We start from the raw sequence: 17,023 nt of genomic DNA on the forward strand, positions 1-17,023 counted from the left end.
TCAGGGCGGTACCAAGATGGACGCTTCGCGGGCCCGGCAGCAGCTCCGGCGGCGATTCCTGCTTCTGCCGGACGCCGAGGCCCAGCTGGACCGCGAGGGTGAGGCCAGGCCGGGTGAGGCGCGCACCAGGCCGCCCTGAGGTTCTCAGAGGCGAGGCGCCGGAAAACGACCGGCCTCTCGCAGCCCCGGCCCAGTCTGGAGGGACCGAGTTTCGGCTTTGCAAGTCGGTTATTTAAATGTCAGGAAAGATCCTTAGAATCGCGTAGTGCTGTGCATTTTCATCTCAGCTGCGCTTCAGAATTCTGTGGAGAGCTGATTTGACACCTGTTTGGAAATATCGATTAAAATTAAAAATACCCATCCCTTCTAAGTTTTAAGAATTTACCAGAAACATGCCTGTACCGCAGTGTACAAAGATGTGCGCAGTGCGAATAATTAGAAATAGCTATCTTGCCCTTCAGCAGAAAGCTGGTTAAGTAAATTTGGATAAATCTATACATGACACGCCAGACCGACTTGTATGTACCAGTGGGGATGATTTTCAAAGGGAGATGCAGACCAGTATATCGTATGCCGCCATTTGGGTACAAAAAGGTAACCTGTGATGTATGTTCACCTGTAGATGCATAGCATATGGAAGAATTCAGTAGAAATTGTAAGTGGTGGTTGCTTCTAGGCATTAGATCTGAGGTTAAGATTGGGAGACAGATATTTCATTTTGGACATTTTTATCCCGAATGTTTAAAAACCATGTCCATTTATTACCTTTTCAAAATAAACATGAACAACATCATGTCCAGGCATGATAATGTATATATTTTGAGGATATTCCAGAATATTGTGAACATGCTCCCCACGGTTTCTGATGGTCATCTAAAGGCCCCAAACCTCATATATAGACCAGTGATTCACACATGAACATAGAGAGAGTGCATGTCAGAATCCTTGGAAAACTTTCTAGTAATCACCCAAATCACCCATCTGACCCAACCCCCATCCCCTCATTCTTTTTTTTTTAAGAGATGGGGTTTCGCCATGTTGGCCAGGATGGTTTCGAACCCCTGACCTCAGGTGATCCACCCACTTTGGCTTCCCAAAGTGCTGGGATTACAGGCGTGAGCCACAGCGCCTGGCTTCATCCACGCATTCTTTCCTCATTCACCCATTCTTTGAGATTGGGTTCCAGACGGGGAAAAATGACTTGCCCATCACCTGTCTAGATAGTGCTGTGCTGGAACTAGAGCTCTGTTGTGCCATTTCCACTTTTGAGCTGTGTTTAAAGTAATTAAAATATTTACTTACAGGCTGGGCGTGGTGTCTCATACCTGTAATCCCAGCACTTTGGGAGGCTGAGGTGGGCGGATTATGAGGTCAGGAGTTCCAGACCAACCTAGCTAACATGGTAAAACTCCGTCTGTACTAAAAGTACAAAAATTAGCCGTGCGTGGTGGCGGGCATCTGTAATTCCAGCTACTTGGGAGGCTGAGGCAGGAGAATTGCTTGAATCCGGGAGGCGGAGGTTACAGTGAGCCGAGATTGCGCCATTGCACCCCAGCCTGGGTGACAGAGCGAGACTCCGACTCAAAAAAAAATTAATTATAAAAGTGTTCTTGGAAGATCGCAAGTCCATTTCATGTGCTAACATTTGCCCTTGGGGTTTTTCCTAATTAACAAGACTAATTACTTTCCTAGAAGAAATATGAAGCATATTACAATTCTTACATTTCTAGGTGGCATTATTTCAGAAAGACTATGCAAATGTAAATTTGATTTCAAAATATATTTAGAGAAAATAAATTGGCTGCATTGACTATATTTTGTAGTGGGTTCTGATTAATTATTTTTTGTAAATATAAACAAGGGTTTTACAGAGGATTTTTATAATGGAAGAGACTGGTTCTTATCTCTAGGAAGTGATTTTATTTGGCTTAAATTAAGTGTAATTTTTCTTCACAAAATTATCATAACTTAAGTTCAAATCTCCCTTATTTGCAGAAACCTCTACAGCTGTTGAGAAAAAGGAGAATCCTCTTCCAAGACTTAATATCCATTCTGGATTCTGGATTTTGGCGTCCATTGTTGTGACCTATTATGCTGACTTCTTTAAAACCCTTAAAGAAAGCTTTCATACTAGCAGGTAAGAAAACTTCATTGCTTCATAAATTAAACATGTGTATCATTTTTTGTGTTATGTTTTGTCAGTTGAATTCTTCAAACAGTAAGCACCTACTCTCTGCCAGGTCCTGTGTTGGAAGTGCTGGTGATACAGAGATGAATATGAGATGGGGGTCAAAGGGTACATGTTTTTGTTATAAGATGAATAAGTTCCGGGGATCTCATGTCTATACAGTATAGTGACTGTAGTTAATGCTGTATTGTATACTTGAAATTTTCTAAGAGTATGTCTTGTTTCCTCCCCATTGCCCCACCAGTCGTAACTGTGTGAGGTGATGAGTGTGACAATTAACTTGATTGTAGTAATCATTTCACAGAGTGTATATATATCAAGTCATCACATTGTACACCTGGAATATATACAATTTTAATTTGTCAATTATACCTCAGTAAAGCTGGAAAAAATAAAACCAATGAGAGGGTTTGTGCTCTGGGCATACACAGTAGAGTTGAAGAGAACTGAAAATTATTTATGTGCAAATAAATATGTTGTAGGATGAGGAAGGTAATCAATTTAAGAAAGACCTAATCCATTTAAGGAAAAAAGGTGGGAGAATGACTGAAGGTCTTCATGAAGACCAAGTATAAGAGTACTGGGAAGGGCTGGGTGTGGTGGCTCATGCCTGTAATCCCAGCTCTTTGGGAGGCCAAGGTGGGCAGATCACGAGGTCAGGAGTTCAAGACCAGGCTGACCAACATGGTGAAACCCCGTCTCTACTAAAAATACAAAAATTAGCCAGGCGTGGTGGCGCACGCCTGTAATCCCAGCTATTCAGGAGGCTGAGGCAGGAGAATTGCTTGAACCCGGGAGGCGGATGTTGCAGTGAGCCAAGATTGCACCACTGCACTCCAGCCTGGGCGACAGAGCGAGACTCCATCTAGAAAAAAGAGTACTGAGAAGAAGGAGAACTGTGGCCGGTGAGAATCAGGTCTCAGGGTTGGTTTCAGAGGGTAGTTATAGCTGACAAGGTAACTACAGGGTGTGACTGCAGTAGAGTGGAGGTGAAGGCCAGCAGTGGGAGGAGAGAGCTTTGTGGCCAGGCCAGATGTCCAGTAGTTCCTCATTCACAGGAACTGAGATCCCTTCAGTATAGTCTCCAGAGTTGACATGGAGGAGAGGGTTGGAATCATATCCTACGGTCCTTACTGCACATTGGAGAGTGATGTGGAGACCCTCAGATAATAGAAGGGAGAGGGATGTTGGTGAGCATCAGAGCTGGCACTGGGAGGGCTAGTGTGCTTAGGGTCAAGAGTAATACTTTGGAAGTACCAGTGGGGCTAGGAAGACGCAGACAGGACTGTGGGCCCCTGGTATCATGGCAGGACACATGATTTCTCCTCATGGGCCTTGAGGAGGAGCAGTGACTTCTGGGAGACTGTCAAGCCAGAGGGAACAAGCCCTCAGGGGAAAGTAGGCAGAGGGGAGTTTATTTAAACTGTCGGCAGAGAAACGTTCCCTAAACACTCCCATCTTCTGCCCTTCCAAGTCACTCCTTTGTGGGATGTGGCGTGACTGACTGAGTGTGTGATGAAGAAGTGGACGAAGGTAGCTCAGCACCTTCTCCTGCACGTCGGCTGCCCATAGGAAGCCCAGAGTCTGGTCTGCCTTCCTGTGGTGTCATTTCACAGGGGAAGCCCCCACAGGAAAAGGTCTCTAGGTTTTTACTGTGACCTGCAACCCAGTAGGTAGGCCTGTTTCTGGGTCTCAGTATTAGGAATTGCTTGTCACCACTCACCAAAGCCATATTCTTCCCACAGCTGCGTCAGTATAATGGACATTTAATCTTCATCAGCTTGACTCAGTCATTTGTCTTAAAACTTGGGCTGGGAAAAGAGAGATGGATACTTTATTTTTGACTGAGACAGGGCCTCGCTCCACTCTGTCACCCAGGCTGGAGTGTAGTGGTGTGATCATGACTGTCTGCAGCCTTGACTTCCCAGGCTCAAGTGATCCTGCCACTTCAGCCTCCCAAGTAGCTAGGACTATAGGTGCACACCCCCATGCTTGGCTAATTTTGTTTATTTTTTGTAGAGACGAGGTCTCTTCATGTTGCCTAGGCCAGTCTCAAACTTCTGGGCTGAATTGATCCTCCCACCTTGGGTTCCCAAAGTACTGGGATTATAGGTGTGAGCCACTACACCTGGCTGGAGGGGATGGGTGCTTTAACCAACACCAATAGCAGCTGCTCTTTACTTCATCAGTTACTTTATGGAACCTGAGATGTGTTTGGCTGTGGGAGCCAAATACATGGAAGGCGCATTTCTAGCTCTCCAACAGCTCCTTCTAGTCTGCAGCAGACAAGTTACCAGGCCTTGTGGTGTGTGCTCTGTAAGTGAAGGGCACAGGGTATTATGGGAGCATCTTGGAGGGGTACCTAGTCCAGGTCAGCCTTGGGACTGAGACCTTTTTGAGGTGTTAGGAGATGTGAGAGAACTTCTTTATTTTTGTGCTTATATTGGGTATTTTTAGAAGTTTAAAGAAATGGCAGAGTAAGAAATGATCACACAAGATGTTTGGGGGCAACTGCAGTAGTTAACTGGAGTGCCCAGGACCACACAGCTGCTAAGTGGCAAAGCCACAACGCAGACACTGGGACCAGGGCTGTGGGGGTTGGAAAGAAAGTAGAAGTCATAGATCTGTCCTCAAAAAGGTGTCATCCTTACCCCAAAACCTAAAATACAATAAAAAATAAATAAATAAATAAATTTTTTTTAAAAAGTGTCAACTTAGAGAGAAAAAGGCAGAATGCATTCTCAAAGGCTGAGAATGTTGAGTCACATTGTTTTCTTGGGAAGGACTCATTAAAGGGGGTTGGGGGATATTGAGCAGCCATGAAATGAGAAGGCTGCATAAAAGACAGTGCCGGCTGAGTTCTGCTTTTTGAAAAGGGCTAAAAGGGCTCATTCTCTGACACCCGAGGTAATTTCTTTTTCCCCCTGGCTGTAGCCTAATTTCAGAAGCTTGAGGCCTTAAGGTTCTTTATATTGTTCAAAGACAGACGAGCAGGTTTGTATTAAAAACAACGCTATGATGCTTTAAAAAATCACAGTTTAAAAAACTCTGCTTGTGTGCATCAAAATCAACTGTGGAGTTAAAAGCAAAAAGTAAAATTAGAATCCCAGATGCTCAGACTGAGAATTGTGGAAACTGGGGACTAGGTAGTTTCTCTTAGAAAGGTGCAAGGTGACTGTGATATAAAGCCAGGGTTGAGGACCACTGACTGATAGCATTGTGTTTTGTTCAGGCAGCTTTTTAAATTTTCTTATATCCTTTACCAGCATGTGCTCTTCAACCTTTTATCATCACCCCTAAGAAGTCTTTTTAGACATGTTTTTCCTAATCGTCCCTGTGGAATGTGGAATTTTAATACCACAGATAAACTACATATTCGCTTACATACTGCATGCATATCTGCGGTTTATACATAAAATTAGAGCCAGATTTGTTTCTTCGCTTTGGAGAATAATGATTGTGGAATATGGATGAGTGGAATAATAGTGATTGTGATTGAGGGTTAGCTGTGAGAAGCACTTTGCTGACCACCTGATTTAATTATCACAGCTATTCTGAGTTAAGTACTGTCAGTATTTCTGAAACACACAGAGGTTAGGAAATTGCTTAGAGTCACAAAACTAGTCTTAGTCAAGCTGAGATTCAAATCCATACAGCAAAGGCTGTGCTCTTAACCCCTTCACTATACTGCCTGTCATAACTCTGAATCTCAGAATTGCATCATCATAAAAAGCCTTCATGGAATCCAGAACCTTGCCATTATTGGCGGTTCACTTTGTGCCTTTGTGACTTAACTGTTGTAGCCATCTGTTCTCTCTCTCTTTAACATGGACCGTCAGGCTTTTCCCCGTAGAGAAGCAGGGGAATTTTCCCCGTAGAGAAGGTGGGGTATTGGGTTGAGTTGGGAGAAAGGGAAAGGGACTTTGGTCCCCAGTCCAGCTGGGGTGGAAGGAAGGGGTTGTCTAGGTTGCCTCACACTGGCTAAATCAGATCATAGGTGGAATTGGAAGGGAGTAAAAAGACATTACCATTGAAGATGAGATGGTGGGAAGCAGATTTTCTAAATAGGAAGATTTCATTTAAAAATCTTTTATGAGAGAAAATTGGAATTATTGATCTTCCAAGTTGTCTTTCGGTATTCCAAGAAAGTCCACTTAGAGAAATCAAGTTTACCACCGGTAATACTGTCACACTCAAAACTTCAGAGACAGCCGGAAAGCCACTATCTTCCTTGTATTTTTAGTTTTAGTCTTAGTTTTTTGAGACGGAATTTTGCTCTTGTTTCCCAGGCTAGATTGCAGTGGTGTGATCTTGGCTCTCTGCAGCCTCTGCCCTGGGTTCAAGTGATTATCCTGCCTCAGCCTCTGGAGTAGCTGGGATTACAGGCATGTGCCACCACACCTGGCTAATTTTGTATTTTTAGTAGAGATAGGGTTTCTCCATGTTGGTCAGACTGGTCTCGAACTCCCGACCTCAGGTGACCCACCTGCCTTGGCCTTTCAGAGTGCTGGGATTACAGGTATGAGCCACTGTGCTTGGCCTCTTCCTTGTATTTTTAAAGAAAATGCATTGCTGTGACCAGGCTTTTCCCTTGGTTGGTTGGTTGATAAGAGTGTATATAAATGCATGTATTTCAAGTCTTACTTTTCATCCTTTCCTGAGTCATGTGTCTCTTTTTCTCACCCCCGTCTCCCATGGATTGAGACTTTCTGAAAGCCTGGGTCCCTTTGCACCACTTGATATTCTTCTTAGAAATAGATTTTCCGGCTGGGCGCGATGGCTCACGCCTGTAATCCCAGCACTTTGGCAGGCCAGGGCGGGCATAACACCTGATGTCGGGAGTTCGAGACCAGCCTGACCAACATGGAGAAACCCTGTCTCTACTAAAAATACAAAAGTAGCTGGGCATGGTGGCGTGTGCCTGTAATCCCAGCTACTAGGGAGGCTGAGGCAGGAGAATTGCTTGAACCCGGGAGGCGGAGGTTGCAGTGAGCCGAGATCATGCCATTGCACTCCAGCCTGGGCAACAAGAGCAAAACTGTGTCTCAAACAAAAAAAAAAAAATAGATTTTTCAGCTGTTAATAAAAACATTTAAGACATCCGCTGATTCGTTAAGTGTTGTCAGCCTCTTACTGTTTTTATCTCCACAGCTGGTTTCTCTGTGGCAGTGCCTTGTTGCTTGTTAGCTTATCAATTGCGTTTTACTGCATAGTCTACCTGGAGTGGTATTGTGGAATTGGAGAATATGATGTCAAGTATCCAGCCCTGATTCCCATTACCACTGCCGCCTTTATTGCAGCAGGAATTTGGTAAGTTAACTTTGAAATGACTAACAGGAATGAAAAACAATTTTTTTTGGGATCAGATAGTAATATACTTGGTCTAAACTTTGAAAGAAAAAAAGGTACAACAGAAAAATAGTCTCCTGGGCATTCCTGCTCTCTGGTTGCCTTTTCATTAGTATCTCTCTCTCCTTCTATTTATGGACCTAGTTATTTAAAGCACAAATGGTGACACTCTCTACATAGTCTACATTTTGCTTTTTAAATCTTTTTCATTATGACATACAATACATGTAGACAAGTGGAAAAGACTAAAATGAATTAGTGGATGAATTCTCATGAAGTGAGCACTGGTGTAAATGGAGCCAGCACACTGGGAACCCCCTTCATTCTCCCTCCCAGTTCCCACACCTTCCGTCCTGCCACAGGTAAACAAATACTGCCTTGACCTTCATGGTAACTCTTGCTTTGCTTCCATGAGATACTCTGTTTTTGCTTCGTCTATGTTTTTGAACTTTATAGAAATGGATTCATGCAGGGTGCGTTCTTTCACACGTAGCTGCCTGTGTGCAGCATTAAGTGCAGTTCTTTCATGTTGTTGCCTGTTACTCATCTTCATTGCTGTTTAGCATTCCGTTGTATAACTGAATCCCAGTTTCTCTTTTCCATTGTTTTGTTTTGTTTTGTTTGAGACGGAGTCTCACTGTGTTGCCAGGCTGGAGTACAGTGGCACAATCTCGGCTCACTGCAACATCCGACTCCCTGGTTCAAGTGATTCTCCTGCCTCAGCCTCCCAAAGTGCTGGGATTACAGGCATGAGCTATCATGCCTGGCCCTCTTTTCCATTGTTGATTGTGTTTAGATTTTTTCCAATTTGAGGTTACTATGAAGGATGCTATGAAGAACATTCTTATACATGGCTCTTGTGGCACAGTGCCCACATTTCTGTTGGGTGTAGAGGTGTGTGTATACATACATATGTGTGTGTGTGTGTGTACCCCAAGGGGTAAAATTGTTGGGTCATAGGGTATGCATACCTTTGACTTCAGTAAATCATGCCAAACTGCTTTCCAAAGTGGTTGTTCATCATTTTTTTCCTTTTATTTTTCAATGGATCCTTATAGTTTGGATTCTTCCATAATGGTACATATAGATGTGTCTCATTCTTTTAAACAGTTGTGTAGTTTTCACAACATGGACGTATCATGATTTATTTAACCTGTTTTCTGTTATTGGACTTAGTTATATTTGTACTCAAACAATGCCACAATGACTGTCCTTCTTCATAAGTTAATTAAGTACTCAATGAAAAATATAGGGTTTTTTGGGTTTATAAAAGTAATACTTGTTCACTGAGGAAAAAAAAATCAGTAAATTACAGAAAAACACAAAGGACGTACATCCTGTGATTCAACCAGAGAGAAAACTACTTTTCTCATGTTGTATGTAGCTCTTTGTTTTTTCTCTCTTTATATCAATTGGAGTTTTGTTTTGTTTTGTTTTGTTTTGAGACAAGGTCTCACTCTGTCACCCAGGCTAGAGTGCAGTGGCGCAATCACAGCTCACCGCAGCCTTGACTTCCCAAGCTTAAGTGATCCTCCTACTTCATTCAGCCCCCCCGAGTAGTTGGGACCACAGGCACGTGCCACGGTGCCAAGCTAATTTTTTGTATTAATTTTTTTTAGTAGAAATGAGGTTTCACCGAATTAGCCAGGATGGTCTCCATCTCCTGACCTCGTGATCCACCTGCCTCAGCCTCCCAAAGTGCTGGGATCACAGGCGTGAGCCACCGCATCCGGCCCTTTCATTCTGTTTTTAAGAGAAAATACTTTGGTCTTTTTTACCATGATAGTTTAGTGTGTGATGTCATGAAAATGGGCTGTAGCCATTTAAATTCTTGTTCAGGTGCAGGAACTATGAGACTTAAGTTTTTTTTTTTTGAGACAGAGTTTCACTCTTGTTACCCAGGCTGGAGTGCAATGGCGTGATCTCGGCTCACCGCATCCTCCACCTCCTGGGTTTAGGCAATTCTCCTGCCTCAGCCTCCTGAGTAGCTGGGATTACAGGCACGTGCCACTGTGCCCAGCTAATTTTTTGTATTTTTAGTAGAGACAGGGTTTCACCATGTTGACCAGTATGGCCTCGATCTCTTGACCTCGTGATCTACCTGCCTCGGCCTCCCAAAGTGTTGGGATTACAGGCGTGAGCCACCGCGCCCGGCCGAGACTTAAGTTTCTATGAAACCATGTCAACTCCTATTAGGAGACCTTCAGTGGTTCTGGTTCCAGGGCCTTCTTGAAGAAACTGCAATTGTATATCTGGAGTTTTCCTTTCCAACACTGGCTAAGTCACATAGTTGAGAAATATAGATACGTATAGAAAGTACCTGACTTTTCCACTTTGAATTCTTTAAATCTAGATTCTAGAATGAAATATATTTATGTATATTAGAGTTGTCAACTGTTTCTGTTCTTTTCAGCTTCAACATTGCTTTATGGCACGTGTGGTCATTTTTCACTCCCTTGTTGTTGTTTACCCAGTTTATGGGGGTTGTAATGTTTATCTCACTCCTTGGATGATTTCTGAAGGTAAGATATCTGGAATGGTTTTTCTGATAATGAACTCGTTTGAAACATGTCTTTTATGACAACTTTCAGTGGATGGAGCTGTAACAGACTATTTGTAAATTATTTTCAGTCATGTTGACACCAGAGTTGTCCACACTAGAATTGTCCATCTGTTGAACTCTGAGATAGAAGAGACTGAGACTCCTTTTTTTGTTGAGACTGGGTCTCACTCTGTTGTCCAAGTTGGAGTACAGTGGCGTGATCACAGCTCACTGCAGCCTTGACCACCTGGGGGCTCAAGCGATCCTCCCACTTGGCTAATTAAAATTTTTTTTTGTGGAAACAGTCTCCCCATGTTGCCCAGGCTGGAGGGGGTGGGGTCTGAGACTCTTTCTTTTGTAAAAGTTGATTCTAAGTGACTACTTTTTAGAGAAAGTACCCTGCCTTTCAAAGACCTCATAAAGACAGGATTGTACCTTTCAGTATAGTTAAATTCATACATTCGACCATTTTATATTGAAATTATATTAATTTCTGTCAACTTAAATGACTGTTGACTAGATTATTCTAAAGAAATGGGAATACAGGAAGAATGGACAGTTTTACCCAATTGGTAAAAAAATTCTGCCATCTTCTAACTGTCCTGGATTCCTCATATAAATGTGTTGGATGACACAATCAGCTTTTGTTTGATGTTATTTATAGAATTTCTGCCTCCCCACACATCACCCCATCCTGAGATCTGCTGCCTTACACAGTGGAGGCTGTTTTCTGAGTGTTAGAAAATTCTGTTATTAAATAAGTATATATAGAGAATACTTACTCCAGATGCTTAGGGGCGTGGTGAAAAGGACAAAGATAGTGCCTCGTTTCAGGTCACTTACATCAGAACTTGCAGGAAATCTGCTTTCTACAGCAGTTTACAGATGTGGAAACTGAGGCCCATGGAAATAAAAGATAATACACTAAATTTTCAAGGAGCTAATGAAAACTGACATTTGTGCTAACAAACAGTGTGTTCTCCCTGTGGGATGTTAAAGAAAAGTCAATGGTAGCCAAATGAAGAAGAAATGGATGTAGTCTCACTGTTAGCAGTCTGAAAATAGTTGCTAGCACATCCCTGCCCACGCCAGCGTCTCCAGTCTCCTTCATGCGTCTTGCTGTGTCGGGATCACTGGGAGCCCTCATGGGAGGCCCTTCTTTCCTGTACACACGTGGTGCCACCAGCGCCTCTGGGCCTGGAGGAATCCTGCACATCTCAGAACACTTCCTCACCTGATCCGATCACCCACCCCTCCCCTTCTCATGTTGTGAAGTCTTCTTTGACTCTTCAGGTTTGAGATTTTACAGATGTTTGGGAGCGCTTACTCTGACATGAATTTATAATTGGTAATGGAGATACAGAATTTGCTTAGCAGAGTAAACTCGGCTTTTTAATGTTAAATGCAATAGCTTAAGATATAATGTTTTATTTGGTACATGAATGCTGGTTTTCTTTCAGATTTAAGGACATACATTTTTTTTTTTTTTTTTTTTTTTAAGAGACAGGGTCTTCTATGTTGCCCAGGCTGGCCTTGAACTCCTAGGATCAAGTGATCCTCCTGCCTCAGCCTTTGAAGTAGTTGGGACTAGAGGCCCATGCCACTGTGCCTGACTGGACATGTAAATTTGAAGTGAATGGTTAAACATCCAGCCAGCTGAAAGCATGGCAGACCCTAACAGAAAAGCTACACTGTGTTTTTGCAACTATGAAGTGGTTTCCTGGGAAAAATTGTGACTTTGTATAACTGTTATTGAAACCAGAATAAATAATATTTCACTTGCATATTCTTAAATTATTAAAATTTTCAGAAGTCAATGATATAGAAATACTGTTTTGCAATGTTAATCTGGTTGAATCTTTGGAGAAAGTGCTTTCATTATAGGTGCATAATGCACTCTTAATATTTTAAATAAATTGTTCACTCTTCCATTTGAGGGATTTAGACAAGGATGTCTAAAATGGCTGAATGTGTATAAAGGAATTATGTTGTCCTGTGCCTTTAACCAGCTTCAGTAATTGCTATAATCTCGTGTTTATGATAGTTTTGTTAGGTGACAGGACCAAATGAAAGCATTTTATGTTATTTCATCACTTTAGATTTTATCATTGTGTAAATTACTGAGTTTTTAGAATTTCCTAATGTGAAGTTTTAATCATTTTAAGTATATATGTTTTTTTCTGTGCCATTTAAATAAAATATTTTTATAACTTTCTTGTGAGTTTTGTTCATGCAAACTTTGGAATAACTTCTGCTTTTTAGCTATTAGCACTTTGAATTAACTGTAAAAATAAAGGCTAACTCTGGTCTTCAAAGACCTTATAAAGACAGTATTTGCATTTTCAAATGCAGATATGTCTGCATTAAATCTAAACAGCATAAGCATTGTGACAACACGTACCTGATGTTGATTGTTTTCTTTGTAAAGTGACTTCCAGTAATGACCTGATTGAATCACCACTTGTGTCTGGTTCAGACCATACCCTGCCATTTACTAGCTGCAAGGTCTTCAGCAGTACAGGTTTAGTATCCCTAATCTCAAAATCCAAAATTCAGAATGCTCCAAAATCTGAAACTTTGATTGCTGACATGACGCTCAAAGGAAATGCTCATTGGAGCATTTGGGTTTTGGGTTTTGGAGTATAATGCAAATATTCCAAAATCCAAAACACTTCTGGTCCCAAGCATTTCAGAGAAGAGGTGGTCAACCTGTAATCTTTTTTCGACTGTGAAGTGACAATAAAAAAGAGACTTTGAGACAGAGTCTCTCTCTGTTACCCAGGCTGGAGAGCAGTGGCACGATCTCGGCTCAGTCTCCGCCTCCCAGGTTCAAGTGATTCTCCTGCCTTAGCTTTCCTGAGTAACTAGGATTACAAGTGCGCCAGTATGCCTGGCTAATTATTTGTATTTTTAGTAGAGATGGGTTTTGCCACGTTGTCCACACTGCTCTGGAACTCCTGGCCTCCCAAAATTCTGGGATTATAGACATGAGTCACTGCACCTGGCCAAAAAGACATTTTAATAAATATGTTTAAACAAGAGTATGATTGGTTCCTGTTAAATACTTCTTATGCAAGTTATGTTTTTTTTTTTTTTTAAATTTAAGAAATGGGGTCTTGCTGTCACTCAGGCTGGAGTACAGTGGCACCATCATAGCTCACTGTATACTTACACTCCTAGGCTCAAGCAGTCCTCCCACCTCAGCCTCCTGAGTAGCTGGGATTACAAGCATGAGCCACCGTACTCAGCTAAGGTCCTTTCCTTTTATTATAATTATTATGTAAATAAAAATAGTGTCAAGCAATCTTATTATTGCTTCTAAACTGACAGGAGGAGCACCTACTTGTAAGAGTAATGAAGAGCTACATTAAGAGTTATAATGAAAGTTGGAGATAAAGTGTGTACCCTGGCTTTGACAATCAGTGTCAGGATCATGTTTTCAACCTGTATTGCACACTCAGGGCTTAGAAGTTCTGATTGAATTTGTAGGCAAAACTGTCCGTATTGTTTGAAGAGTTCCTCAAGTGGTTGTAATGTGCATCCTGGATCCAGAGCTATCCTACTACCCTAGTTAGTTTGGGTAGAGACATCTTGGAAGAAGCTGAGACACTAGGATTGGCAAGAAAGATAGCGATAACTGAAAAAAAAAAAGATAACTGAATCTTGGCTCACTAGGGTAAAAACCAGATTAGAACTTCCCCTAAATCTGTGTCTGGGACCTGGTTTGGGAGAGGATTTGAAACAGGACTTAAAGTTCCTGGCTGTATTTGGTTTTATGCTACTAGAAAGTGGTCTCTGACTATACTTCAGCAAAAAACGCATTGGACAGGAATCCAACAAGGACAGTAAGTAGTTCACTTTTTGGAGGCGGGGCTAAGGGACTAGGTAATGGGAGTAACAGGACATGACTTCCCACTATCCTACAGATGGTGCATAATGTCAAACAATTTTGGGCCATGTTTTAAAATTGCCACCGTTTGATCTTTGGCCACAAATTATATTCCTCCCACATGCAAAAGTAACTTACTCCCCAAGATTCCTCCAAAAGTTTCATCCCATTACAGTATCGGGCTCAGGCTTGAGGTCCAGGATCTTATCAGATGAGGTTCTTCAGGTGTTGAGTCCTTTTAATCTAATTTTTTTTTTTGAGACAGGGTCTTTGTCACGCAGGCTGGAGTGCAGTGGTGCCATCTAAGCTCACTGCAGCCTCAACCTCCTGGATTTAAGCCATCCTTCCACCTCAGCCTCCCAAGTAGCTGGGACTACAGACATGTGCCACCACACCCAGCTAATGTATTTTGTGTAGAGACAGAATTTCACTATGTTGCCCAGGCTGATCTTGGACTCCTGAGCTCAAGCAATCTGCCTGCCTCGGCCTCTCAAAGTGCTAGGATTACAGGTGTGAACCTCCACGCTCAGCCTCTAAACATTTTTAAAGTCAAGTTACTGGCCATCCACACTGATCGTACAGTGGTGGGACAGAAAGGGAATCACAGTCAACATTCCCATTCAGAAAGGGATGCTTCAGTCTACAGCAATTCTGAAATTCAGCTGGGCACATGGCCCCCTATCTTGACTAGGGATCAGTACAGCTTCCTAGAAATGTGTCATAGCTCTTGGCTCTGGGTTCTGTGTCATCCTCTGAATCATCCTTTGTTTTTTGTTTTAAGTAAGAAAACTGAGTTTGGAGTGGAGTAGCCTTTCAGCCTGCTTCCTGCCCATAAAAGGTGTGAGGTCCAGAGGACTCATTGTGTACTGTCTGTACCCCTTTAAGACTGAGCTGGTGGTGTTTCTACCAGAACAATTCACAAAGCCTAAGACGTAGGAGATATTCTTGGTAGCTTTGAAAGAGACTTTCATGTCCTGGAGCTGCAGGGTTGATAACAACTGAAGAATAGGCACAGAACTTAATTCTAAGATTGGCAGAGTATCAAAGAAGGCTGAATTCTCAGTCTAGGAAAACCTCCTATGCAAAGTCAGGGAAGGATTATGGCCTTAATTGGAATGGGGGTATTTATTTAAGTGCGCTTGAGAACCTTATATCTTAGATTCCTCAGAACCCTTTGGGCCTGCAGAAAGGGACCACTTTCCCTTACTGGAAGATAGACATGAGGTCAAGACAATGCAGAGGCTTCAGAGGATGTAGGAAGCCACCAAGCAAAGCTTCCCCTCCTCGGCATGTGTCCCATATTCCTTCCTGCCCATCCAACCAATATCCTGGGGCAAATATTGATATCACTTTACTGGAGTGATCACTTTACTGGCTGGCCTGCCAAGTAAAGAGAGAAGGATTATGTGGCAAAGGTGCTCGGGACCTGCACTGCTGCGAATCAGGAGAGCGTGTCTGGGAGTAGATCCTGGTGGTGCTGGATTACAGGCTGAATACAAAGTTGGATAAGCGAGAGTTCGTCAAAACTTATGACATAGGATTCAACACCCTTGTAAGGGCTTCAAGAGATGATTCTAATCCATTGCTGTTACGGCTCTTGCGTACTTGGAAAAAGTAATGGCCCATATTAAACAAATGAGATGTCAAGATTGCTGTGACAGCTTGTAGAGGAAGAGATTCAAGAGTTTCTGAGGGAGTAGACATGTTCAAATGGGTTTACTATATTAGGCTAGAAAGCCTATCTACCAGATTCTTCGGAAGAGCCTGAAAGATTCCATTTATCAAGGAAATAAGAAATGAGTAAGGGCAAGCATCACTGAGCTGGTAACTAGTGTCTCTGTAGGGTGGAGCTGAGGTGTGAATGCGGTTGTAGAACTGGGCTCCCTTGTAGGAACTGTAATGATAGGGTCCCATAATAGTAGAGGCTGTGCCAGTTTCACTTTTACCAGGCAGAGCTAACAGTATGTCTTCACAGTCCCGCTTCAGGGCTGGTCAGCCTCTTTGTCATGTGCCATAATATAGATCTTGATTGTCCTGACATTGTACACAGCATCACACTGGTCCACTACATTGATGATGTTATATAATTGGATCTGATGAACAGGAAGTAGCAAGTCCTTTAGATGCCAATTTTTTGAGAGAAAAATTTATTTGCTACTGGGCCCTGGTGGAGACTGAACACCTAACTTAAGACAAGTGACCACAGAACCTGAGCTTTCCATCATGAGCTGGGTATTATCTGATCCACCAAACCATGAAGTTAGGCCTGCACAGCAGCACTGTATTATTAAGTAGAAATGGGATAGATGACACTGAATCTGAGCAGGTTTGGAAACCATAAGTAATGCACATGCAGGTGGTTCAGATTCCTTTGAGACCAACTCCTGTTGCATTGCATTCTTTCCCCATCCACACCCATGGTCCTATGGGAGTTTCTCATGAATGAGGAGGAAAAGCTCAGGCTGAGCTGCAGGTGCTTTTGCATGCTGTGATGGCACCAAGCCAAAGTAGACAGCCGCAGCAATGCAGTCCATCCCAGTGGTGGCCCTGAGGGACAGTGGTGAAGGAAAACCCTCCCAGTGAGCAGAATGTTGAGTTGTGCATTTGGTTGTCCTCTGTGTCTGGATTAAGGGACATCCTGAGTACAAATCTCCACTGTCTCATGGGTGGTTGCTAACAGGCCAGCAATTTGGCTGGATGGTTGGTAACTTGGAAAGAAAAGAATTGGAAGATTGGTGACAAGATTGGGAGAAGAGGGATGTGGATGAATATCTCAGAATGGATACAGAGTGTGGAGATTTTCATCTCATGTGAATGGTCACCAGTGGCTACACCCTATAGAGGAGGTGGGCAGAGTGGCTTGTTCTGTGGGTGTCTGTCAGCCTCTTTTCCCAGACATCCAGTGCTTGCTCCATGGGCCATTGTACAAAGTACCTGGTGGCAGGAATGGAGACTGTGAGTGGATTCAGCAACACAGAAGTTCCCTAGGCAAGGCTCAGCTTGCTTAACACTAGCGCTGGGTGCAGAATCTGCTATGATGGTTTTAAAAGAGGGC

General features: G+C 42.8%; 1 protein-coding gene across 1 annotated transcript; it reads left to right on the plus strand.

The window, feature by feature from the left end:
• Position 1: 1 nt before the first annotated feature.
• TMEM128 (transmembrane protein 128) lies at positions 2-12,293 on the plus strand. Its single transcript, XM_012466994.2, has 5 exons — positions 2-98; positions 1,996-2,137; positions 7,340-7,498; positions 9,951-10,059; positions 11,581-12,293. The coding sequence occupies exons 1-4, from the start codon at positions 17-19 to the stop codon at positions 10,048-10,050; spliced, it is 483 nt and encodes a 160-aa protein (XP_012322417.1). The 5' UTR covers positions 2-16; the 3' UTR covers positions 10,051-10,059; positions 11,581-12,293.
• Positions 12,294-17,023: the final 4,730 nt, after the last annotated feature.

Source organism: Aotus nancymaae, unplaced genomic scaffold (genome assembly GCF_030222135.1).
Source record: "Aotus nancymaae isolate 86718 unplaced genomic scaffold, 86718_ANA_hifiasm-v0.15.2.pri h1tg000006l, whole genome shotgun sequence".
NCBI classification, from domain to species: Eukaryota; Metazoa; Chordata; class Mammalia; order Primates; family Aotidae; genus Aotus; species Aotus nancymaae.

What these genes read in the sequence shown, in the direction of transcription:
- TMEM128 (XM_012466994.2), top strand. Translation starts at nt 17, where the DNA reads ATGGACGCTTCGCGGGCCCGGCAGCAGCTCCGGCGGCGATTCCTGCTT. An exon ending in GGCCCAGCTGGACCGCGAGG is followed by an intron (nt 99 to 1,995) that starts GTGAGGCCAGGC and finishes CCTTATTTGCAG; the next exon opens with AAACCTCTACAGCTGTTGAG. An exon ending in GAAAGCTTTCATACTAGCAG is followed by an intron (nt 2,138 to 7,339) that starts GTAAGAAAACTT and finishes TTATCTCCACAG; the next exon opens with CTGGTTTCTCTGTGGCAGTG.